A 27065-nucleotide genomic window follows, 5' to 3' on the forward strand; every position below is an offset into this window, starting at 1 on the left:
TTTGTCTTTTTCTACCATTCCCTCAGTGAAATCTGCTGGTGGTGAAATTTATACCTCGGCCATTGATATGAATAATGCTTTAAAAGAATTCTATCTTGATCTTTTTAGTTCCACATCTACAGATGAAGGTATTATAAACTTTGTGGAACCATTAGATCTCCCTAAATTGATGACTGAGCAAAAACATTATCTTGATTCTGAGATAAACTTGGAGGAGCTTGATGAGGTACAGACAAGTCTCCGGGGCCAGATGGCTTTGCCAATGAATTTTTTAGATGTTATGCTACAGAACTAGCTCCACATTTGTTTATACGGAATCATTAAAGAATGGAAAGCTTCAGCCAAGCACGACACAAGCCCGGATCAGTCTGATTCTTAAAAAGGACAAATATCCAAGTGAGTGTAAGTGTTACAGTCCAATTTTCCTGATCAAGCTAGATGTTAACATTTTAACAGATTAAGTTATGACATCTCTTCTACATATAGATCAAGTGCGGTTCATTCGGGGCCGCAGCTCTTCAGATAACATCAGGCGTCTCATCAATATAATGTGGTCAGTGGCGAATGATCAGAATCCGGTCACTGCCATCTCACTTGATGCCGAAAAGGCGTTTGATATGGTAGAATGGGAATATCTTTTAAAGTTTTGGATATATACGGGTTCAGGTATACTTTTATTGAATGGATTAAGTTACTTTATAGACACCCGGTAGCGGCAGTACAAACAAATTGATTAATTTCAGATTATTTTACTCTGGATAGGGGAACCCAGCAGGTTTGCCCTCTTTCCCCATTATTGTTCTGTCTTGCCCTGGAACCATTAGCAGCCATGATAAGAAAGAAGGATGATTTTCCAGGGGTGATTGGCAGGAGGTGTGGAGCATAAACTTTTGCTTTACGCAGATTAGATTTTATTATTCGTCTCTGATCCCATTAGATGTGGTTCAACATTTTAAGATTCCTAGATCTGCGCCACCTGTTCTGTATTATGTTGGGGTGTAGTATAAACCCCACTAAAGCGGCTGATACTCTGGAACTGGTGATTTCTGCTTTTGGAAAAGATCATGAGGCATCAGTGTATTACTCCCGTTAATTCAGAGTCTGGGGGACAGAGCTTCATCTTCTCTCAAGAGATTAAGGGAGAACGTTTTAAACTTGGCATTGGAGGAGGGAGTGTTGTCTAGGATTCTAAAAAGCATCAAGTCTACATCTAGAAGGGTCCGTCTGATGCAATTTAAGATTTTGCATCGATTCTACTAGACCCCCTCTAGATTGTATAGGTTGGGTCTTAAATACACACCCACCAGCTGGCGGTGCCAATCAGAAGAAGGGGACACAACACATGTTTTCTGAGGATGTGTAATGAGCCAAGATTTTTGGTTGGGGGTTCAGAACTTTATGTGCGAGGTATTGGACACTGAATTATCATTTAGCCCCAGACTCTGTATCCTGGGTGATGGTATAGCTGTTTATATTGGGGAAAGATATTTAAAAAGTTTGGTCCTTGCCGAAGTCATGATTGACAGAAAAATCATCCAGTGAAATCATCCAGCCGGCTGGGGCACCCTCATTTAGGGAGTGGGGGAGATATGCAAGGTGGTGGCGTTTGAGATGTTTTTTTAGAAGGCTTGGGAAATGGAATTTGTTTGTCAGGAAGTGGGGGGATTATTTCGATTTTTTGGAGGGTTCTTGGGGAAGGGCTGTGGAGAGAGATTTGTAGTTTAGTTGGGAATGTGTATTGATGTTTTGTTTTTTTCCTTGTTTTTTTTTATTTTATTTTGATGTTCTAGTTGTTGGTGACCATAGTAGTGTTCGGAGGAGGGTGTTTAATGTGAATAATTGATTCTGTTGTGTTTGAATGTTTTATGTATAGAATCAATAAAATTGTTAATAACCAAAAAATAAATGTTATGCTCATTAGCTTCATAAATTTCAACATTTTAAAAGTTATTAAATGCTAGATCAAATTACCTCTAAATCAACCTTTAGACATTGCACGTGATAACCAAACAGGAAAGTTTTGCAGTATTGACAAACAGGTGTTTAGGAAAGTGATGTAGTAGGTTTTTTGGAGGCAGGGTGAGAGGCTGTGCTACTGCTTTCCCCCTGAATGGTCTGAATAACTCACTGCTGCACAGTGCTGCCTGCTCTGTCAAAGCCCTCTTTGCTCCGCGACGTTATCACTGCATGAGAAAAGGGACGTGTGGCGTGAGAGCAGTGTCCATTGCATCAATGCGTGAGAGTTGGCAGCCCTGCATGTCTAATCAGACGTTTTCTTTGTATCTTACCAACAATACCATCATCACCATGGCGACTCATTTGAATTCTCATTGGCGTGTTGAGTCACAGCAGCTAAGTACATACTGCAGGCAGAGTACATAGAAGGATAGAATGGACGATGATGTCATTAAACAAGCAAAGGAATACTGAATAGACTCTTGGAACGTCACACTCTTTAATTGTTATACTCTTCTGGCAAAATCAAAGTTATAGATATGCCATAAATAAGCAATGCATCTTGATGATTGTACCTATTGTGAACACAGTGATCCAGTTTCGGACTCAAAAAGCCAAACCTCCGTCATGATCCTAACATGAATGACTGAGCAGGTAGTGGGATTGTTATCTTTGATACCCCAGGATAACTTTCAGTCTCATTCGTTAATTTGAGTTTCAAAGGCATTCAAAACATTCACAAATAACAAAAAAAGCTGATTATATAATTTTTTTTATTAATTGTTGCATTTTAATATGTATCATAAGTTTAATTTAGCGTTTCTAATGAGTAATGACATTTGTTTATCTAAACTGACCCCTATCTTACCTTAAAGTGTACCATTTTTACCACTATAAGTAGTTTATTGATTATGAATGATTGAATAATTGTAATGCAGATCATTTTTATTACACTGAAATCTTTTAAACCTATGCAACACCAATCTGTCATTGCCAAGCTTTCACAAACACAACCAACAGATGTTATTATAACCACTTTGGCTTGTCAGTTATTTTTACAGACATCTGGATAGTGTTGAGAAATGCTGGGTTGGATATCCAACCTTTCACTTTTGCAGTGTCTTTTGGAGGGTAGGCCTATTGTATGCTCTTTTCCACCCATAATGACACACAGTCCTCACACTATCTTTCCTCTACAAGATCAGAGATGTTTCTGCGAAAGCTGATTATTTGTTCATATGCTCCATCACGCTGACTCTCTTGGTAGAATGGACTCCAGAATATTGTATACAGTATTTCAGGATGCTGTCGTTTGGGTTTGGTCTCAGTTGCTGTTGTCCATGTGACTGTTCACCATCCCTGTCTCCCAGCGCTCAAGTAATAGGTTTCGCTGCCTTGGGATCTTTAGGGTTTTCTGTATTTAATGGAATGAATAAGACCGTTAGTGAGTATATTTGAAATGTCTAAAAAGGGTAGCTTAATCACAAATGCAGTTTATTATATTTACATTTATGCATTTTGGTAGACATTTTTATCTAAATGTAATCATTGTATTAGTGTGTGTGTTCCCTGGGAATCGAACCCATTATCTTAGCGTCGCTAGCGCCATGCTCTACGCTAAAATACTGCTAGAGTTTCTGTAGCTCAACTGGTAAAGTAAACCCATATTTAATGCCATATACTGCATATATACAGTACAGTATGTAAAAGTATACACCAATGAGCCAAAACATTATGACGGATTAAATACGGATGAAGCAAATAATTTTGATAATCTCCTAACATGGCTGTATGTCAAGGTCTGGGTAGATTAGATGGTAAGTGAACAATCAGTTCTTGTAGTCAACATGTTGACTGCAGGAGAAATGGGCAGGAGTAAAGACCTGAGCGACTTTGACAAGGGTCACATTTTTATGGTCAGATGAATGGGTCAGATAATCTCTGAAACAGAGCAAGGTTTGTGGGATGCTCCCGGTCACCAATAGTGAGTACCTACCAACAGTGGTCCGAGGAGGGACAAACTGGCAACAGGGTGTTGGGGCCTAAGGCTCATCGATAAGTGAGGGCAATAACGGCTATCCTATCTGGTCCAAACTGACAGAAGGTCTACTGTGGCACAAGTCACTGAAAATTTGAATGATGGTTACAGGAGGATGTTTAATAACACACACAATGCATCACAAACTACTGCGTATGGGGCTGCGTAGCCGCAGACCGGTCAGAGTGCCCATGAAGGCCTGTCCACCGTCAAAAGCGCCTACAATGGGCACGTGAGTGTCGAAACTGGAACTTAGTGCAGTGGAAAAAGGTTGCCTGGTCCGATGAGTCCCATTTTATTTTACATCACACGGACCTGGGGAAGTGATGGCACCAGGATGCACTGTAGGAAGGCGACAAGCCGGTGGAGGGAGTGTGATGTTCTGGGCAATGTTCTGCTGGAAAACCCTGGGTCTAGCCATTCATGTGGACGTCAATTTGACATGTGCCACCTACCTAACCATCGTTGCAGGTACACCCCTTTATGGCAGTGGTATTCCCTGATGGCAGTGGCCTGTTTCAGCAGGATAATGCGCCCTGCCACACTGCACACATTGTTTGGGAATGGCTTGAGGAACATGATGAAGAGTTCATGGTGTTGCCCTGGCCTCCAAATTCCCCAGATCTCAATCTGATTAAGCATCTGTGGGATGAGCTGGACCAACAAATCCGATCCACGGTGGCTCCACCTCACAACTTACAGGACTTGAAGGATCTGCTGCTGATGTCTTGGTGCTCACGTAGAGTCAATGCCTCAGAGGGTTGGCACTGTTTTGGCGGCACGCAGAGGACGAACAGCATATTATGCAGGTGGTCATAATGTTTTGACTCATCAGTGTATACAATCACCGACCACTTTATTAGGAACACCTTTACACCTACTTATTCATGTGATTGTCTAATCAGCCAATTGTGTGGCAGCAGTGCAATGCATAAAATCAAGCAGATACGGGTCAGTACCTTCAGTTAATGTGCACATCAATCATCAGAATGGGGGAAAAAATGTGATAAGTGATTCGACAATGGCATGATTTTTGTGTCGTGGGCCTACCATCTGTGTACCTCAGCAGAAATTGAGATTCATCAGATCAGGCTATTTTTCCAGTCTTTAACTGTCCAGTTTTGATGAGCCTGTGCCCACTGCAGCCTCAGCTTTCTGTTCTTGGCTGACAGAAATGGAACCCGACGTGATCGTCTACTGTTGTAGCCCATCCGCCTCAAGGTTCAATGGGTTGTGCCTTCTGAGATGCATTTCTGCTCACTACAATTGTACAGAGTGGTTATCTGAGTAACCGTAGCCTTTCTGTCAGCTCGAACAAGTCTGGCCATTCTCTGTTGACCTCTCTCATCAACATGGCATTTCTTTCCACAAAACTGCAGCTCACTGGATGTTTCTGGCACCATTCTGAGTAAACTCTAAAAACTAGAGATTGAAAATCCCAGGAGATCAGCAAATACAGAATTACTCAAACCAGCCTGTCTGGCACTAACAATCATGCCATGGTCGAAATCACTAAGATGAAATTTTGTACCCATTCTGATGGTTGATGTGAACATTAACTGAATGTCCTAACCATATCTGCATGATTTTATGCATTGCACTGCTGCAATACGATTGGCTGATTAGATAATCGCACGAATAAGTAGGTGTACAGGTGTTCCTAATAAAGTGGTTGGTGAGAATGTATGTATAATATATATATATATATATATATATACACACACACACACACACACACACACACACACACAGGTGGCCAAAAGTTTGGAATAATGTACAGATTTAGTCGTTTCAGAAAGAAATTGGTACTTTAATTCACCAAAGAGGCATTCAACTGATCACAAAGTATAGTCAGGACATTACTGATGTAAAAAACAGCACCATCACTATTTGAAAAAAGTTATTTTTGATCAAAACCTAGATGGGCGCCATTTCCAGCAGCCATCACTCCAACACCTTATCCTTGAGTTATCGTGCTAAATTGTTAATTTGGTACTAGAAAATCACTTGCCATTATATCAAACACAGTTAAAAAATACTTGGTTCATTAAATGAAGCTTAACATTGTCTTTGTGTTTGTTGTTGAGTTGCCACAGTATGCAATAGACTAGCATGTCTTAAGGTCAATATTAGGTCGTAAATGGCAAAAAAGAAAAAACTGCTTTTTCTAGAAACTCCTCAGCAGATTTCAGACAAAGTATGAAAGACTATACACTATAGTCTTCAAAGACAAAGGACAACTGGCTCTAACAAGGATAGAAAGAGATGTGGAAGGCCAGATGTACAACTAAACAAGAGGATAAGTACATCAGAGTCTCTAGTTTGAGAAATAGATGCCTCACATGTCCTCAGCTGACTGCTTCATTGAATTCTACCCGCTCAACACCAGTTTCATGTACAACAGTAAAGAAAAGACTCATGGGTGCAGGCCTTTTGGGAAGAATTGCAAAAAAAAGCCACTTTTGAAATGGTTAGAGTTGGCAAAGAAACACAGACATTGGACAGATAATTGGAAAAGAGTGTTATGGAACTTAACCCCATTGAGCATTTATGGGATCAGCTAGACTGTAAGGTGCGTGAGAAGTGCCTGACAAGACAGCCACACCTATGGCAAGTGCTAAAGGAAGCGTGGGGTGAAATGTCACCAGAGTATCTGGACAAACTGACTGTTGGAATGCCAAGGATCTGCAAAGCTGTCTTTGTTGTACATGGAGGATTTTTGGATGATAACTCTTTGAAGTAGTTTAAGAACTTTTTAATATTTTTTTCAAATTGTAATTTTTCACGTTATTAATGTCCCGACTATACATTGTGATCAGTTGAATGCCCCTTTGGTGAATAAAAGTACCAATTTCTTTCCATAGGAGCAAAATCTGTACATTATTACAAACTTTTGGCTGCCAGTGTATGTACAGTATATAAGTACAGATGAGGTGAACTGACAGATAAAGACATGTTTACTTGACAACACCAGTTTTGATTGTGTTGCTTCTGTTACATTATAGCCTCCTGGCTGAACTGTGGCAATAATGATAAGAGTATTCATCTTTCATGGCTAGATCTTGATTTTTAGCTACAGAAGAATGCAGCAGGTACAAACTCTCATAGACATCATTATCTAAGCATCTCTTCGTTGGTTGTGTTTGCACTGGGAGGGTCATTGAAACTGATACTCTATGATTACTTATTGAAAGAATGAATTGCTGTGGTGTCTGTATTTCTTTGGTTGTTTAGCAGACACTTGGTATCTCAAGCGATTGACAATTAACTTATTACTGAAACCTCTTGACCTACTCTAACCTCCCTGGAGAGCAAGCTGGAGTGAAGTGTCTTGTTCATTGTCTTGTCTCAAGAGCACAATGCTAACTACATTTACATTTCCTAAATACCATTTTATGGTTTCAAGAAATATCAGTGCTAGCAAGGCAAAAAGACACCTGTTAAAATGTAAGTACAGTAAGTGTAGGTTTCAGGTTTTGCTTCTCTGTAAATAAAATGCTTCATCAGAGCTGCTATGCTGTTATGACATTCAGTGCATGTCTTCGCAGTGTAAAGATGGTTATATGGTTAAATAGTTGCAAGAAAGGATAGAACAATCACAGTTCAGTATTCAAATAGATGTAGAAATTGAAATTCACTATGTAAATATTAGAATGACACCATTTCTGTTGGGTGTATTTTTCTAAGTTAATCTATGTAAGTATATGAGAGATTTTTAAAATGCAATTTTTAATTTACTTCAATATTTAAATCTAAAAAAAAAAAAAAAAACATTGATTAAAAACAATAAAATATACTTCTAGACAATATTGAAACTTTCTACTCCACAAAGTTTGGTAGAAAGTTTCTTAATATTTAGGGTAAGGGGTTAAGAACAAACCACTAACTAGAATTTTTGAAGAATCTAAATACAGAGCTGCCTTGCAAAAACTATAATAAAGAATACTTAGTGAGTCCCTTGTTCATAGATCAACCAATCTAGGATTTTAACCTCAGACTTTTGAGTTACCACCCCAATCCCCATTACAGCTGAGAGGGATGACACATTTAATCCTGGAGTGTGGATAGTGTGGAGAAGGGAATTTATATCCATTTTTAACAGAGAGAATAAAACAGTGAGGTCCTCTACCTCTGACTCTTGTCCTTGTTCTTCATTCACTTGGGGTGGTGGCCAGGTTAGGTCCAGTTTTCCGGTGGACAGTCGCACTAGTGAGAAAGGATAAGGATATTTTCTATTTTTTACGTTATTTCAGTCAATACAATATCTATTACATAACTACAGATATCGTTCAGGAAAAAATATAAACATAATATGTATTAAATACAATAAAGAGCTTTCTAAATTAACAAATGTGTTTTGTCTACTGTCAACACTAAGAGACAATAATACAGTGCCTATGAAAAATCATCATACCCTTTTGGAATAGTCTATTTTTGTCTAACAGCCTGAAATCAAAACCAATTTAGAAAAAAAAAAATGCCTTGCATCATTCAAGAAACGGAAAAATAGGCAACAGTTCCAAAATGTAAGAAAGGTGGTTTGAAAAGTGATAATTCACCTGGATTTAAACATTTGTAGAGCTACCTTTTGCTTTAATGACAGCCATCAGACAGTTTAGATGTGTCTCTGTTAGCATCGCACACCTGCATTGGGGAATATTTGCCCATTCTTCCTTGCAGATTTGGTCGAGTTCAGTCAAATTGTGGATTGAGGGGCAATGGACTGCTCTCTATCCACAGGTCAAACCACAGGGTTTCTATTGGACTCAGGTCAGGGCTCTGACTTGGCCATTCAAGGACTTTGACCTTCTTATCATTAAGCCATTGCATTTTGTTTTATTGGTGGTGTGTTTAGGGTCATTGTCATGCTGAAAGGCTATCCATCTTCAGTGGTCGAGCAGAGGGCCACAGATTTTCCACAAGAATTTGGGTGTACATGGCTGCATCAATTTTCTCTTCTATCCTGACAAATTGCTCAGTCCCCGCTGAAAAGAAACACCCCCACAACATAATGTCGCCATCACTATGCCTTACAGTAGGTATGGTTCAGTATGTTCTGGGTGGTGTGCTGTGTTTGGTTTTCCCCAAATATAGCGCTTGGAGTTCAGTCCAAAATGTTCAAATCTGACCATAAAACATTTTGCCATATGCCAACAGAATCCTCCATGATCAGATGAGACAACATCAGAAATCTATATTACAATTGTTCGCACGAATCCCTGGAGCATTTACCTATATGAAAACTAGCAATGGACTTCAGTCAAGACTATTTCACTAGACTAGATGACTCATAAAGTAGTAAAGGACGATAAAGTCAAGACGTCACGACTCGACTGCGGTTATTTATTGGACATGCAAACACAGTTAAACTTTAGTTAAAAATTTTTCCAGACAAGCTACTCTTAATCATACTTTGCTAATTTCAGCACATTTGATTAATAACACAACCATTTCAATATCCGGTGCAAGTCAGTACTGATGACATCTCACCAAATTAGCATTGTGTAAGTGTTTATTTGTTAGCTGTCATGGAGATGCAAAAACTGCCAGCTTCAAGTCAAATAAAAATGTGTTTACGTAACTGACCAATCAAAAATAGGACAGGAAGTGTTATATGCTCTCACTGCTAACAAAGTAGATTAGTTTTGCAGGTGTTGGTTTAGCCGTTGGATTTATGGCCTACAAATACAGAAAACTGAGCTCTTTAGGATTTGCTTAGATAGGCATGTAATGTGTCTTTTGTATAAACATTACATCGGCCTCAAAAAGTATTTGGACATTTTCTGTCTGTCAATCTTAGTGGGACATGTTCATAGTTAATGTGACGAATGACACCTGTGTTACTTGAGAGGAGCTGAGTTTTCACATCCAGTAAAAATCACCTTGGGAACTGCTGGTTAAAATACATTTCAAAAAGTTGCTAAAAGCTAAAAATGGCTAAGAAAGAGACAAATATTCTGTCAAACACCTCCTTTTGTGTTCCACATAAGAAAGAACAACATACTAATAAAAATAATAGTAATTTGTTAAATTTACATAGCTTTACTTTTCTAGGCACTCAAGCGCTTTACATTGAAGTGAATCTGCTCAACCAGTACAGGGGAATCTCCTCAAAATGTTAGGTAAATGATAGAAGTTTAATGTATAGGTGAACTATCACTTTAAGTGTACAAATAAATTTTGTGTTCACTGTATATCCTTTGTACAGTTTCCACATTGAACAGCAGGGAAGCGTCAAAGGCTTGGCTCAACCAGTTTCTTTCATCTGTTCTGTAAACCAAAACCAAACTTACACATGCTGCTTTTAGTGACTCACCTGACGTGGTGGTGGTGGAGAACTGATCTGATTGGCAGCCTGCTGGAGTTTGATTTGTGTGCTGAGGAGGGGGTCTGGGCATCTCTTTGCTAGAGGATCGAGTTACCCACCTCTCTCCTACTTTACTTTCCATTTTCTCTCCTTCTTTTGTCCCTAAATCCGTCCCTGTTACTCTTTCTGCATCCATGTCCATGGGTGCACCTCCATAAAGACTATTCCTCTGTCTTTGTAGCTCTCTCTCCCTCTCCTTTGCCTCCATAATGTCCTGCTCCACCTTGGGCCGCAGTGACATGGAAGAACGGAGCTTGAAGAAAGGGTTCTCCTTCACCAAACTTGAGACATCTTCATTTTTAATCGCTTGTAAATTTAGACTTGGGCTAGCTCTGACAGGCCCAGCAGAAGCAGCACTCACATTGTCAGAATTCATGACTTTCATGGACCGTCCATCTGTCCATGAGACTGTGCCATAAGAGCTTCTTAAAAATCCAACAGTTGTGGGAAAAGAGTTGGCCTCAATGATTATTATTTGGCCCTTGATTCCCTCAGTTAGACCAGGTCCTTGAGAAGCAGGTTGGTTTCTGTTAGAACCCCCCTGTGGGCTCATTGTTGGTGGAGTGGGAGAAATTTGAGATTGTCTGACCTCCACAGCAGAATCAACTTCTTGTATCCCAGTTGAACCCTCTACATTGATGGAGTTTGATCTTCTACTAAGAACAGGCCCAGATTCCTTTGGCTCTTGAAAGGCCTCAAAGAGTTGCTTTTTCTCATGAAGCTGTACCTCTGTGCCCTTGTCATAAAAACCAGGAAGTCGACCAAGTTCAACCAGAACCTTTTCCCTCGCTGCCTCTGCACTGATTTCCTGCTGCATCTTCTTTCCAGCAAACTGTCTGTCCTTTTCCTGGCTTGGGTTGGGTTTTAGGAACAGGTCCTGAGAGAGAATGGGTCTCCTTGTTGGAATTTCCACAAACTCATTAGTCCTGTTTGTTGTATTTTCCAGTCCTCGAGAGCGCCGTAGACTCTGTTCTCTCTTCATGACCAAACGGATTTCCCTCTCAATGGGAGTTTCATAAGTCGGAGATTCAAAGGGATCAGGAGCATCAACGTTAACAGGACAGTCCGAGGCATCTGTTGTGCTGTTGGGAGAGAAATCTGCTGATAGACCACTATCACTCTGGCTGTCATCAAAATCCATTCTGGTGAATTTTTCTTCCCCAAAATGAGGCCTTGTGTTTGGCTGGAAGTCTGTTTTACTCTGTCTTTTGTTGTCCTGTTCTAGTCCTTTAATCTCTCCCTGCCTCCCTCCTGCCGTCTCACCAGTTTCTGTGACACAAACTGTTTGCTTTAGCTCTTCACCTGTTTTATCACACTTTCTCTCCTCCCTTTCACTGTCCCTACCCCACTCTGTCATCATCAATGGCACTTTTGCTTCAGTAGAGCAATAGGCAGGGCTACTTTGACCTGGATTGGCAGGCTCACCGCCAAATATATCCAGGGGCGGAGCAGCACCATACACCTGTTGCACCACCCCATTTTCATTCAAACCTCTAGGGTTGTTCACCTCAAGCTCCCCCTGCTGGACAGTCTCAGACATGATTATGGACTCACTTTGGGTGCTTTGTGGAGTGTTGGGCTCAATAAGACTTTTGAAGAGCTCTTGGACCACTCTGTCAGGTTTGGTGGTTCATCACTATGACTGTCCCTCTGCTCTTTGGTGGTGGCAAAGTCGTCAGGTTTGCAGTCTATGTTTTGTTCTTCACTGTTCTCTGATAGGAGCACAACTGAGTCGGAGTCACCCTGTGACTCTAGTTCATGCTCAGTGAAATGGTTCTGTTCTTCACTGGCTACCTTTGGTGAGTCTGTGCTTTCATCCTTCTGTGTCATTGTGAGAAATTTTTCACCCTCAGTAACTTCTTGCACATCTTGGCTGGTTTCAGTGTTTTTCTTCTCCCCATCCTGAATCTCAATGACTTGAGCCTCATTCCTCTCAGAATGGGTATCTTCTTCTAGTTGGGGCACTGGTGGCCAATCTTGACACTGGACATGATTAAAGTCATTTTCAACAGTACTGTTGAAGTCTTCCATTTTTGACTCAATGGCTCCATCTGCTGATAAAGAAGTGGAAGGACCATGAGGCTGGTGAAGAAAGTCTCTTTCTACCAATTCCGTTCTTTCTTTTGTACTAATAGGCTTTTCCTTCTTTTCCAGCTCTTGAGTATCTGTGGCCATTTCTTGCTTTTCTGGTTCTTCTCTCATTTCTTTTTCCCTGCCTTCAGTAAACTGGGACCTCTTTTCAACCCCAGCCTCACTACTGCATTCATCCTCGGTTTTAGATCTTTGAGGGCAAATCACATAGTCTGTTTCCATTTCACACTTGATCTGTCTGGAATAAATGGCAAAATGTGTTACTTTTTATACAATCACAGGATGACAAACAGCCAGCTCTTGGGTACTGATGACAGGCTTCCTTTATTTTATTGAATTTAACACCCCCCTTTCCAGGACTTTTGTTTCTCTCTTGCTGTCCATCTACCAATAAAGATGTAATTTATGAAGCCGCAAAAGGCCTTTCCTTTGTGCAGGCAACTCTTTTACATTTTGCTGATTTAGTACAAACTATAATCAGCTTATGGTTCAATCCCAGTAGCTCAGGAAGGTTCACACAAAATTGAGTTACAGCCTGGCTGATTGCTGTAACTGAATAGGATTTTTTACTTCTTCCCCAGGCCAGTCTTGTTGTTTGGGGTTGAAACCTGACTATTCGTTTTCTTAGTCCCCTTCACAATTCTTTGACCTCTAAAAAGGTCTTAATTAGACTCATTAGGTCATTTACTCTTTAACTACCATGCCTCCAAGTCAAATTAGTGTCCTTTCCCATTAAGATCACCCTTGAAACAGTGAACCTGGAACAAATCTTGGTTATAATAATTTACACTTCTTTTTACAATTTATCTCTTTCTCTTTGCACCAGTCTTCTTAGCTCATTACTGTAACTTCTCTCTATATATATTTTGAATGCTATATTGTCATTTGAAAAATGACCTATTAAAGCATTTACCCCTGCTCATTGGTTGGGTTGCCATGCTGCCATACATGATTGAGAATGATTAACAAGTTTATTAAACTTAGAAAAAAATTGGAGTGGAACGCTTTCACCTTAACAGAGAAGTCAATGAAATGTCTTCATATAGTGCAGAAAGTCCAAATTAACAAGGTATTTTATTAATTATATTTACTTTAATTCAAAAGATCACTGGGGCATAATTTCTGTCACCTCTATGAGGTAAGTTGTCACCATGAAAACCATTATTTATTGACACTGATTTGAAAAGATTATCTTTTTAAATAAAAACATTATAATAAAATAAGACATCCATCTTCCACAATATATTTGTGTTTTAAATGTATTACAGGCTATTTAATGACTTGTCAGTAATATTTGGTTGACAATGAATGTATCATTCACAATTAAATATTTAGTATTGCATTTGTCCATGGGACTCAAAACAAATACAAGGACTTACAGGTGTACCATAGGCAAATGCTAATTACATAAGGAACAGATTAATACGGTTTAATCATATTACACTGTGACCATCAGTGTCAAAACAACCTGGAAATAATGATTCTGGAATAACAGAATTATGATGAGGTGTTCTGAGTAACTTTATAAATTACTAGTTTATATAAAACTGATAAAAAAAAATCATATTTGCACAAAATATATAATAAACAAAACAAATAATGTCAGAGGGAGAAAAAGACTGCTGACAAATAAGGCATTAAGAATACAAACACATTTCAAGAAACATGAATACCTGTCTTTGAAAACAGACCAGTTTAACATAAATGTACTTTGTGCTAGTTTTTTAAATATACATAATTCTAACTTTTGATAAGCTTTTCAGTCAAAATTCCCAACACTGTTACTTAACACTTAAAGCTCTCTTGATTTTTAGAAAGGAATGAAAATAGAAAAAGATGGAAAGGAAAAATTTACCTCCCACCTTCGAGATGAAAGACAAAGGAGAGAAAGCGGTCACCTGGGGGACACAGAAAACTGATATTTTCCACCTGATGTACCAACAAACTTTGCAAAAATCTCTTCCCCGCTCACACATTTGAGCTCTTTACCCCTCTGTCCTTCCCTTACTTTTCCTGGTTTCCTTCTCTCGAACTCTCTTTCTCAGTTTTGTCTTTCTCTCTGTACCCCCACCCCCTTCTTAGTAATCAAGGTTAAAATCTGTGCTGTTCTTTCCCCTCCAACTTCCATACAGAATTAAAGATCTTGAGTAAACCACAGGCCTTGCATCACTAATCCAAACAGCCCTCTAAAAACTCTAGTGACTGAAGCAAGGGCTTGCTTTAAACATCATATAGCAAATTAAACCGTGAAAGCAACTCATCTCTTTCAATGGATAACATTAAAATGTTCCCACTATACTGAACTGTATGTTAAAACCTAAATGTATAGTATAAAAATGTATAAAATATGCACAAATATTGGAATGTGCGACAAGGTTGAATCTATCACATTTTAAACACCAAGCACTGCAATATAGAACATAGAATATTATTTTTCATGTTTCACCATAAAAGGATTGTTGCCATTGTTATTTTTTATTGGCATTGCTACTATCTGAATATCTTTAATACATTACTACAGAATATGGTTTCCTCTCGTTACAGGTGAAGTGCGCCACTGCACCACACTGAATTGCAAAATATCGAACATTTCCAAACATATTTCAACCATTCCCATGTCTCTTATTGTTTGATCAAACAGGTAGCCCCACCCAAAGGTCACACCATTGGTTGAGCCAATGATATGCCACTCAAACAGCAATTCTGTTTGGTGCAGCAGAAATTATTACTACACCTTAAACAAAAGCTGTCATCATTAAAATTATATACATCCTCATCTAGTAGTAACAATTTACCAAGAAGAAAAAATGTACAATCCCATTTGATCAACTTAGTTTATTTATTTATCTCACAGCTCTTTTAATGTAAACTTTCTATACACAATCCTCAACCACTCCCATTCCAGTCATTATAGATACTGTACATACAAGGCACTTCGTATTTTATTTTAAACGTAAAATTTCTATGCTGAAAAACATGATGGTCCTAAATTGAATGGAAAACTTTGAATAATAATGATTACACATCATGGTATGAAACAAGGGTCAAGAAAAGAAAAAACACAAACTTTCTCACAGAAATTCAAGTTGGATAATTAACATTAAAACAAGATTGTTAAAGCTGTATATGCTTGCAAATTTGAGATATGAGCTGGATATGAGCTTTCTTAAAAGGAATTGTTCACCCAAAACTGAAAATAATTTAGTCACTCTAATATGGTTCCAAATCCATATGGCTGACTTTCTGTTAGGACATAAATAGAGATGTTAAGACAGGTTCCTGCAGATCAACTGGTAGAGCACAGTGCTAGCAATGCCAATGCCATAGGTTTGTTGTGTGATAAACAGACAAACATTTTAAAAAGTAAATATTCACTGAAAATCCTGTTTTCCACAAATGCTCTAAAATCTCATCTCCTTTTGTGTGCTACGTAAGAAAGTCATACAGATTTTGAACGTCATGAAGGCAAGAAAGAATTTGAATTTTGGGTTAACTATTATTTTAAAAAGAGAAATATACTGAAGTAACGTTATATAATTCTAAAAACACTCATCTGGCAGTTGAAGACATTGTAACTATTAAAGCAGTCACATTGAAACAACTCGTATCACATAAGCAATAAAATCTTTGAAGATTAATGTAGCTACAGCACATATAAAATCAAAGTTTACCATTTCTCTGCAATATAAGATCAGGCTTTTAATTCATTATGAAGGCACACAAATGATTTAATGAAAGAGTAATACACCAGTGCGCTTATGTAGGTAGATAATTATTAGCTAACCTCATGGGTTGATTTCCATGGCAATAACAAAACTTTTTTATATAGCCGTGTTAAAACAGTCAAGGCCCAGTGGGTCGACAGCCAGTGCTCTAGAGCATTAGTTCTCAGCTGGTGGGTCATGACCAAGAAATGGATTGCACGTCTGTTCTGCAAGGTTCTCAGAAAGAAGGTTCTGTTAATAATCCATTAATAATCAAATAATCATGCATTTAGGATGGAGAAATAAATAGTCTTATCAACTTTAAAAAAGGAGGAGAAAAAACTTCCTGACATCTAAGGCTGTGCATTCAGTCATACTCTACATTGTTTTGGAACAAACTCTTATGTCACTTGGTAGAAGCATTCATTTTCTCCGTTGATGAATAACATTTTTAATGATAACTTATTAACTTATAAAAGGCAGACATACCGTGACCTAAGAGGTTGTTAATCGATTTTATATGCCTCTGTTGAAGCCATCAGTCCACGTTAATTCAACTTGCCATTTCTAGTGAAGAACTACACTTCACATGATCCCGTAGAGTAAGATCCACTAATCTAAGAGTCGCTACAAAGAAATGCTGAAAAAACACTGCAGCAACCACATACTCCATGTTGCACTGTGAATGACGTAATTGAGTTGGTCTCACAAAACTTTTAAACTACTTCTATATTGCAATACAATTTAAATATATTGTGTCTATACTTACAATCAACAACCTGAAGTCCACATTTTATAAATAGTTTTTAATTCCAATACATCATTTGCAATGTTTCATGTGGTTGTAGTTCATGCCCTCATTCGGTACACAGTCTTGTACCTTTGTTTTTTTGCCTGATTTTCTAATATTTTTTTTGCTCCAAACCAAAGCTTGTAATTCAGACAAATCAGAGTTGGTTGGTTTGGTCTATGGCTTAGAATGCTTTTATGAAATCCCTATGGAAAATTATTGGGAAAAACATTTCTGGAATTAAGGTTGCATGATATACCTTCATCCTCAAAATCGTGAACAAACCTATGCAAGGTAAAATAATGAAAACTTTGCTCTCCAGTGTAAAATCTGGGTCCTGAAGCAAAACCAGTTGAGAACCACTGCTCACCAGTCACCAGAATTAAAAACCTGTATCATAATCAGACACACTAAAGGCATGAAGGGAATGCACCTTATCATGATACATCAACAATAAATTGCACATGGAAGCTTGAACAAGTGACAAGTCCTTTCCTCCAATGTAATAAAGTTTTGTTTTTATACAGATAAGCATTATGGAAATTCTGAGAAACCATTACAAAGAATGAAGTCTTTAGAATTAAGGCTCTGTTTTGAAGTTATGCTGCTCTTTAGTAACAATGCATAAGGTCCTTTGAAACCTCTGCAAAGAGAAAGGATTCGTTCAGCTGCGAGTTTTGACGTGTTCAGCTGAAGATCAAAATATGAACATCTTGACATACCCACATTATTTTCAAAGTAAAAGTCAAGACAACAAAAGAGATGAAGATTAAGGGGAACACTCGCTCGATGGCAAGACACAAGATCATATAATCGAACAGCACTGGCAGGTTTTTTGTTTTGGTACACCTGCGTCTTCTGGCTGATTTGGGCTGCTGGTATCAAGCTGGGCAGATGCTTTGGAGACCAGCAGAGGCTCTTGTTCTGCAGTCGGTCTCTCAGTTCCTGCCATGTTGCTGGACTCTGCTTTTTCTCCAACACCATCAAGGGGAACCTCTTGAAATTGGCTTAGGGAGATGCGTATGGCCGCTACAGCCTCCTCTTCTTTTGGAGGTTGCGATTCTACTGCCTCACCCTCTACTTTCGGTCTGATTGTGGGTGACGGCTGAGTTGTGGAATACACTGGAACTTGGTAAACCTCAATAGCACCATCTAATGTCTCATTTTGGAGCTGTGTCTCAGGTAGTTCTGGGTCCATTCGATCTTCTCCAACTGTCAAACCCGTAACCACCTTCTCAGCAGGACTGTCTAAATTTTGGGAAACTTCACTTGATCCAGCCAGCTCTATATCAGCATAAGGTTCGAGGTGGTTCTCTGTCTCTTCCACATCACCCATTTCCTCTGTGCTTCTCGGTGTGTCTTCATTCGCAACGGGCATAGCAAACTCTTCTGTCGTGCTGGTGTCGTATGCTGCAATTTCCTCCCCTTCGTCTGTAATAATCACTCTTTCTGCTCGGATAATTTCTCCAACCTCATCATCGTCATTTACTCCCTGGCCAGGCTCTGCCTCTTTGAAGCCAAGGAAGGTCATAGTTATGCCTCCTGCATCAGAACCTTCAAGAGAGTGGATGGCCAAGCTGTTTGTATGTGGTTCTTCATCCTGTTCTGGAGTATTATGAGAATATTCTCTTTCCATACTTCCATTAACAACAGCGGAAGGTGTTGTGGTGAAAGCTTCCACCTTAACATCAACAACCGGTCCTGCTTCATTTGAATTGTGGTTCTCAGTATGCACAGGGTCATCTGCAACCAGAACCACAAGTGCAAATCTTAAATCAGTTTTGAACATTCATACTTGATAGCAAAAACGGAAGTTGTCTTTAGCTGCTTTTCCACCATTGGGCCGAACGGTTCTCGTAGCGGAATCGTGCGATTCCGTACCAATCCGGATCGTTGGCACGGTTATGGTTTCTTTTTCCACTGTGTTGCTGCAAAATCAGAATCAGATTGGACTGACTGGGTAAGTAACCAATCTTGAGTCGCCACATCACTAAAGCTGTTCTACCAGAAAGGTTAGCTAACCGTGCTGAGAAATCCAGACCAGGAACGGTTTGTAGTCCTTCCACACCAAACCATCCTCAACCAGAAATGCTACTGGAACCATTATTCACCGTGCACAGAATTGTTCGGCCCGAAGGCGGAAAAGCGCTTTACGATACTCTTGTCCCTATATATGGCTTTTTTTTTGCCCGTTTTATTGGCCACCAACAATAAAGTCAAGTTTGACACACAATTTTTGAGTTATCATTTATGTCCTTAGCACAAACAGTGGGGACGAGTTACGGACCAATGTTAATAATTAGGTTTAGGTTTTGTTAAAATCCCAAAATGTAATTCAAGGGGTTAGGGCTTATAGTAATAGTAATGGTAACCTTACCAATCACCAATAATAATATATGAATTATTTAACAGATGTCTAAGAGGAAAAAATAGACAAGCAGGGATATCTAATTCAAGGAGAGAACTTCGATATTTAGTACCTTTCTTTTCGTCTTTTCCGCTCTCCATTATAGGTCCATTAGGAGCAGTCTCAGCAACTACAGTTAATTAGAAATATTTGTGGTTTATATCAGTCTGATCTGCCCTGTAGATTAGTTATTTAGTTGTTAACAATGTTTTTCATTAAACAAAAAATGATTTTAGCCATTTAGATTATAAAATCAAAGTAAGCTGAATTCCTGTGCCAACATTAAGCCTAAATCAGAATGAACTGGGTGATTTAACAATAGAATCACTACTGTTGTTTTTGTCATGGATTATACTTTTTATACAAGCAATAATCACTCTAATGCTCTGTAATCAAAACACTATTCAGGCTAAAGTGGACGAGTAGCCCTGAGACAGGTGTGTTTCAGAGAGTGGACAGGTGGCATACACTCACCTGTTTCAACTGGCACCATTGCAGTCTCTACCTATTGGATAAATAAGAGAAAAAAAGTCAACAGGCATCCATAAAGAGGACACATTACTCTCAAACTATCGCAGTCTGCTGGTTAATATTTCATTCAAGGACATGGAACATTTATGGGTGTAACAGCCCAGCTCTGAACAGCCTCCATTCCAGGAAGACTAGAAGTTTCCTTTTATCCAAATGGATCACTAAGTTTATTACATGCACACAAATGTTATAACCTTACTCACAAACTGCATTATTTTAGTTCCAATGTGACCATACCATAAAAACACCTTTTAGATCATTCATTTTCTCTATATTTGGCATTTGCAGAACATTCAAAGAGTTAATTTGCAATATGAAATGCTATTGATGTGATATGAAAACACCACCATTGTTTTAGAATGAGGTACAGTTTTAGTGTAAAAACGAACAGTAGCTCAAATGGTAGAACAAGGCATTAGCAATGGTTTGATTCAGAGGGAATAAACAGAATGGTAAAATGTGTACCTTGAATGCAGTTCAAGTTGCTTTGGATAAAAACATCACCATGTAAATAAATGTGCATTTCAGGTTTGCTAAATATATCAGACTTTGCCAGTTTGTGTTAGTTTATACCATTTGGTTTGGCCTTTTCACTGTCTGTATCTCATCTCTCCTCTTCAGTTTATGATATAAATTAGCAATCTAGTATTTCATGGCCAGTTTTACTTGTTAGCAGTTGGTGCAATGCAGACAAGCAAGCATCTTGTTCTTCACTCACTCTGATTGTAAATTCAGGGAGATTTTTCACTTCCCATTTAAGACAATCAAAAATATGGGAACATTACCAGATTCATTTACTAGCAGCTGCAGACAACATAGAGATTGCTTTTGATGCCACAAGGGGGAGTTAAGTCAACATTATTTATATGCAGCATTCAAATAAAGCAGGTTAGTAGTTAATAAATGGCAAAGGTGCTAAACAATGGTTTGAAAGAATACACATTATTCAGTGATATTTATATGTTAGCCCTAACCCTCATGTTCTGTTTGGGTCTGGAAAAAAAGGTCCTTAAAAAAGGCAATCAAAATTGGAGTGTAGTGACTTTTAGTCCATGTCTGTTAGCTTTCACCATCTATATGCTAGTGTACCTAAATTTGACAAAATATGTTTGAACAGATATCAATAATTAAAATGACATTTTTCTCTCTGGAAAAAAATAGACCAAAGCACTCACAGGCACTAGTGAAATGCTTTCTAGGATGAGAAAGTGTTTTTACTGGCATCAAATTGACCCCAAACAGAAGACCCCTAACATTACAGTAATGATACCATTTCTTTTAAGCTTCATTAAAATCTCTCAAATTTGTCAGAGGAACATATTAAAAGGGTTTAAAGGGAAATAAGAGTGTACCTTTAAAATTATCATTATTATATTTACGCTTTAATCTTTGTGGTCTCTGGGACTCTAAATATATAGACAGAAATGTCAATCGCAACAGTACCTGAGGGTTACCTTTAGTCCCTGTGTTTGTGTCCGTCATGTACAAATCTGAATCAATGCTAGTCCATATGACTCATGTGGTGCTTTAATTTGGCTGCCTTTAATTCACCTCACCTTAAGGATGTGGTCACATAAGACCAAGATCCAACTTCACATGCTTGGTAAATAAATTATATGAAACTTGTTATAGTCTTGAAGCTGCCAAACACCCCAGATTCAACAGCCTTGCAGTGTGTGTCCAGTCAAAATAATGTTTTTTTGTGGTTCAGCTGACCTCCATACAAGGCTGTTTATTGTGATGGTAAGGATTACACTGACCCACTATTACAGAAAACAGCTTATAATGATTGGAGAATGTGTTGCATCGTGCTAAGTGCTAATCATCATACGAATCATAGTAACTGTGAACAAGAAGCTTATTGACTGTAATGTTGTTGTAATCAAGGTGGAAGCTGGCTACTTTGAAGCAGCTGGTGATGGTTTTGATTTTAAAAAAAGTTTGGTCGCTCCCAATTTCAACACTTCCATTTCTGTTTTTTTTTTTTTTATAATTTTGATGACTTTTCTATTGATCTAAAATCTGGGAAATAGTAATAATAAAGAATGAGTACATGTCTTAAACATTTTCAGGTCCCATTTGTTAGATTAGGTTAATAGACTCAAATATTATCATTTTGTGTACACATATGATAAGCAATAGGCATAAAATCACTACATAACCATAGAGGTCTAATGGCAGATGTGTTAAGTGTCAGCAACAGCACTTCATTCGGCTTGATCATATGTCGTAGCATCTCACCTTATTGTGGGTTTCAGCATCTGCGACAGTTAGAGCAAGACCATCTTCTATATGTTTGTTCAGTTTGACCTCCTCCTCTGCCAACCACTCGGATGTTTCCTGTAATCTAAGACACACACACAATCAAACATTGGTATTTATTTATCCCCACTTTTTTTTACATTTATTACCAAGAACTGTATAGGCCCAACAGTATACAAACTTATTAACACTATATCAGCTCAACAGGAAAATTGACAATTTTATAAATGCATAATAAACAGAGGGGTGATTTCCCATGCAAACCTGCATTTAATGCAGTCTAGCTTGTATATTTTTTAACCTTTAATTGTTTTTTCAATGCTTTTTGAAGATTAGGGCATGTCACACACACTTTTCAGAATGGATCTGTTACCTATTTTTGGGCCACGACCCACCAGTTGAGAACCAATGCCATGTACTTGTACATATATACACACACACACACACACACACACACACACACACACACACACACACACATACATATTTCTAAATATCCTAACTCAATCCCTTACCATAAAAATTATGCATTTAAAACTTCAAATAAACATTATGAATCACTTTTCGAGTTGATTTAGTGCACTTCTGGGGACACATTTGTCTCCACACTATAGCAAAGTAAACCCACACACAAATGTTTTGTATCATATTAAGAACTTCATACTGATTTTAAATTTTCTTGAATTAAGCTAGATAAAGCTTTTATAAAGTGGTTGACCTATAACCCAACAAGCGGTTTGTAAACTGTAAAATAAAATTCTGTTAAATGTACAGTAAAATACTGCCAGCTGTTGTTGCCAAAAATTGGTGACCATATTTTTACAGAATGTTATTTCGATGCCTGTATATTTTACGGTTCACCACTGTTTATTTTATTAAATGAAATAAAATTAAACCTTCTGGAACTTTAAAATGTATTGCTAATCACCGTAGCGACTACATTAGGCCACATAATTCCTTAAAGTTCATCAAGAATGGCCCTTCCATGAACAAGTCTTACTCACAAACACAAAACACCACCAGGGTGACATGTGACACTAAAATAATGCAATAAACAAACTAAACTACAAGAAATATAACACAGAACACCCCAAAGTACATAACTTATATTAAAAATAAGAAGAAACTACTCACATAAAATATAATGAAATGTGATTGGTCAGGCAGGGACTTCTGAAAATGCCTGATTATTGTTTTTCATAGTAATTTTTGCAATTGTTTCCAGTAAAATAATGCATGTATCCTCTTGTTAAACATAGTATACATTTTTACTGTTAATCATATGGTAACATTTTATTTTACATCTAAAAACATAATTTTGTACAATATTTTAACATAAAACTACATGTCTTGTATAAATGACTTTGTATATGTGAAGATAACTACCTGTTAACCAATTAACGTTTCTTTAGTGAAAATTAAGACATTTTGTCCAGTCTTTTGATATAGAGTTTTTCAGGTCTTACAATTTTTATCAGGACAGTGCTATCCCTATCAGGATAGACAAACAAGACCAAAAGCCCCCAACTTGTTTAGACCCTCAATAAATTCTCTTTGGAAATCAAAGCGTGCTTTATCTCTATATAAAACTGCATTGTGACAAATACATACATGAATTGATTCGGTCCTAATTGGACGAGAAGCTCCAGACAACTGTTTACACGCCAAAAAAAGGGGTTCTCCCTTTAGGACTGTAAGCAGCTTATTACTGGCAAACTTTGCTCAGACGAACTAAAGCTCTGCTTCAATACAAAAATGCTGCCAACTTGTTAAAATAATCACCATCTCCTTCAGTTAAGCAAATAAATGCTGATGTGCACAGCAAGAACATCAAACACGCGCTCTCGCTTTCTCTCTCTCTCTCTCTCTCTCTCTCTCACACACACACACACACACACACGAAAATAGAAAGATATTTTGGGGGGATAAAAGCCCATCACCTGCTATGAGCTCCCGTGGCAGGAGTAATAATTGCTCTTTGCTTAGGCAAGCATCACTATTACTCATACTTGGGAGTCAGAGATTTAAACTTGCTTGTATCTCGAATAATCCCTCAAATCATGCGGCTTGTGGACAGTGTTGGGAGTAACTGAATACATGTAACAGGATTACTGCCATCACTGAGCCAAACAGCAAAAGTCTGTATTCCACACATTTAATGGCAGATACACAGGCTGCACGCTCCTCTCATACATGAGAAAATTAACAAACCATTAGTGTCACAAAACATAAAAGTATAATAAAGGTCTTGGAGAGCATATCGGTCATCATACTCCATAAACTCTCTAATCACACAGCACACACATATGCAAATGAGATGGTCAGCGTCTTAAAGACACCCTGCATACTAATAGAATGCATGTAAATACATTGTCTTAATCGTTACAGAACGATCATATTTTTTATCAAGAAAATTAATGTTGGATCATAATTTCTTTTTCTAGTAAGACCTTTGATATTAGGGCAAGAAATCATATTCTTGATAATACTTGTAAAAATCTCTAAAAAAATAATTAAAACAAGATCAATTTGATTGATCTTGTTTTAGAAGAAACACTGTATAAGATATTTTAGGTTGTTCAGAGAATGTATTTTTAACATGTGTATTTTGTCTTAATGTACTGGCAGAGTTTTTATAGCCAAAACAAGTGAAAAAATATACCAGTGCTGAAGTAGTAATCCAAAGTATTTAGTTTACGTTACTGACCTTGAGTAATCTAATGGAATAAATTATATATTACATTTTACAGCATGTATTATGTAATCTGTAGTGGAATACATTTCAAAAGTAACCCTTCCAACCCTGCTTGTGGAGCAGAGGTGCCAGTGATCAGACTAATGATTTTCACTTGGTGGATGATAAAATGGATTTACATTGAAGGAAGGAACGAGCCATATCTAGGGACCAAAATATCATTAAGACTTGGAGTGGGCTCTTTTGACTGCCAGCAAGACAGCACTGAGAAACAACCCAGGACACCCTAGCAACCAATTAAAATTAAGTTAAAAAAAACAAAACATTCAGACCACCATAACGATCGCAAAGCTAACCACACTAAAATATACTTAGAACATTGCATTAGCAATGCCCTGGGCAACCACCCAGAACACCCTAGCATGGTAGTGGCATTATTTCCATTAGGGATGAGCAAAATTACCAATTTTCATAATCAACTAATCGGCCGGATGTTTGAATAACTAGTCAAACAGTCGTGTTAAGGATATTAATGTATAATTAGGCTCTGTTATTGTCACACAAACCCAATCAGACACATTTCAGAGGGATATACGGACGCCAAGCGCAGCACTTCAACATGGTGAATAACGGATATTCAACAAATAAATATTCTAAATAACTATAACATCTTATATAACATCTATGCACAAAACGATCAAAGAAAGAAATAAGAAAGGCTCCAATAAAGAATGTTACAAAACCACTTATGTGTATCCTGAATATAGAATGATGTGCTTCAGTGTAAACAGAGAGCTTGGAAGTCTCAGGGCATTCCTCGCTGTGCATTCAAAAGTGCAGAACTCCAAGATAATGATCCAAGTACACATCTAGTTCAAAACATCGAGCAGTTTAACCTTTCTAAATGCAACTATTTATCTGCCGCATTAACAGTGTGCTAGTTCGCCCCTTTATTTATGGACCGTAATGGGAAATGTTTTAAAATATATGAAATATCTCTTACTTTTCAAAGTGTTTCTCTATCTCTTGAGCCTTGGGGCCCCAGAGAGGCGATCGGGGCCCCGTACTGTCAGGAGAAGTGGGAGGCCCTTCCATCAGCCATTGGTCTCTAAGGGACTTCCTCTGTGAGAGAAACAGAGTAAAGAATCAAAGAGTTAGCGGGTGTAGTGATTAATGCTCCATGTACATTCTTCAAATTGATTTCTTATCAGCAGTTAAACATAAACAGCTCAGAGGCACTGCAGCATGCTTGCTGGGCTTTGTAAGTCAATAAGCCATAGAGCAGGTCTGTTCATATCAATAATGACACAAAAAGCATAACAAATTACAGATCTATTCACACTAAGAGCGAGAAAAAAAAAAATATTCAAGCTTCATTTCGGTCACTCAAGGAAAAATAAAACACACCGACAATTTAAATATGACATGCTTTAATGTAATTTTTATTTTTTAAGAAAGTCTAAATATAGAAAATCAACACACAGACTGTCAAGACTGTCTGGAATGCAAATGCAGACATGTCGAGTGATATAAACAGTGAAATTAAATTAGTGCTGGGAAATATGACAAAAAAATTATCTAGAATTTTATCAAATTTATGGATGATTGACCATTTTTTTTTCTTTCAAAGTTTAAATGTACTTGTTCCGTCCCTAAGGACATTTTCAGTTAAGTTATATTAATAGATTGTGAAGTTCAAGTGAAGTGACACTACGGAGTACTTGACTTATGATATCATAAATGTGCAACTAGTTTTCAGCATGGGAGGAAAGAGCATGTGGTCATGGCTGCTGTTGTTCTTTGATTCCAGTTGGGTTTGAAGTCATTGTCGTGCTTGCCATCGAAATCAGTAAATATTCTAAACTACTTCCTTTGTCTGTTGTCTTTGGGAGGAGTTATCTGACTGACGACTCAAGCAAGGCGTTTGAGGCAGAGGACAGAATAGTACTCCAACATGATTCAAATTGTATTATCTTTTTTCTCCCCTTTTCTCCCAATGCCAAATTCCCAATGCGCGCTATGTCCTTATGGTGGCGTAGTGACTCGCCTCAATCTGGGTGGTGGAGGATGAATCTCAGTTGCCTCCGCGTCTGAGACAGTCAATCTGCACATCTAAATCACATGGCTAGTTTAGCGCATTACCGTAGTGACGTAGCATATGTGGAAGCCCACGCTATTCTCCACGGCATCCACGCACAACTCACCACGTGCCCCACCGAGACCC

General features: G+C 38.1%; 2 protein-coding genes across 5 annotated transcripts in view; both read right to left on the bottom strand.

Moving 5' to 3' along the window:
• Nucleotides 1-2573: 2573 nt before the first annotated feature.
• Nucleotides 2574-14819, bottom strand: misp3 (MISP family member 3). Of its 3 annotated transcripts, none has more exons than XM_052129920.1 (4): nt 14315-14819; nt 10311-12690; nt 8124-8200; nt 2574-3370 (listed from the first exon to the last, which is right to left on the bottom strand). In XM_052129920.1, the coding sequence occupies exons 2-4, from the start codon at nt 11899-11901 to the stop codon at nt 3281-3283; spliced, it is 1758 nt and encodes a 585-aa protein (XP_051985880.1). In that variant the 5' UTR covers nt 11902-12690; nt 14315-14819; the 3' UTR covers nt 2574-3280. The 3 variants fall into 3 exon arrangements, with proteins under 3 accessions (XP_051985880.1, XP_051985879.1, XP_051985878.1); XM_052129919.1 differs by having other exon boundaries at nt 10311-12686; nt 14308-14819; XM_052129918.1 differs by having other exon boundaries at nt 14308-14819.
• A 251-nt stretch (nt 14820-15070) lies between these two features.
• Nucleotides 15071-27065, bottom strand: part of palm3 (paralemmin 3) — an 85792-nt gene continuing 73797 nt past the window's right edge. For both annotated transcript variants that reach the window (XM_052129922.1, XM_052129923.1), the window contains 5 exons: nt 25845-25963; nt 22126-22231; nt 19828-19858; nt 19427-19483; nt 15071-18689 (listed from right to left, as the gene is read on the bottom strand). In XM_052129922.1, the coding sequence (XP_051985882.1) occupies nt 17752-18689; nt 19427-19483; nt 19828-19858; nt 22126-22231; nt 25845-25963 (1251 nt within the window). In that variant the 3' untranslated portion in view covers nt 15071-17751. The remainder of the gene's footprint in view (nt 18690-19426; nt 19484-19827; nt 19859-22125; nt 22232-25844; nt 25964-27065) is intronic.

Source organism: Xyrauchen texanus, chromosome 7 (genome assembly GCF_025860055.1).
Source record: "Xyrauchen texanus isolate HMW12.3.18 chromosome 7, RBS_HiC_50CHRs, whole genome shotgun sequence".
In the NCBI taxonomy this organism is placed as follows: Eukaryota; Metazoa; Chordata; class Actinopteri; order Cypriniformes; family Catostomidae; genus Xyrauchen; species Xyrauchen texanus.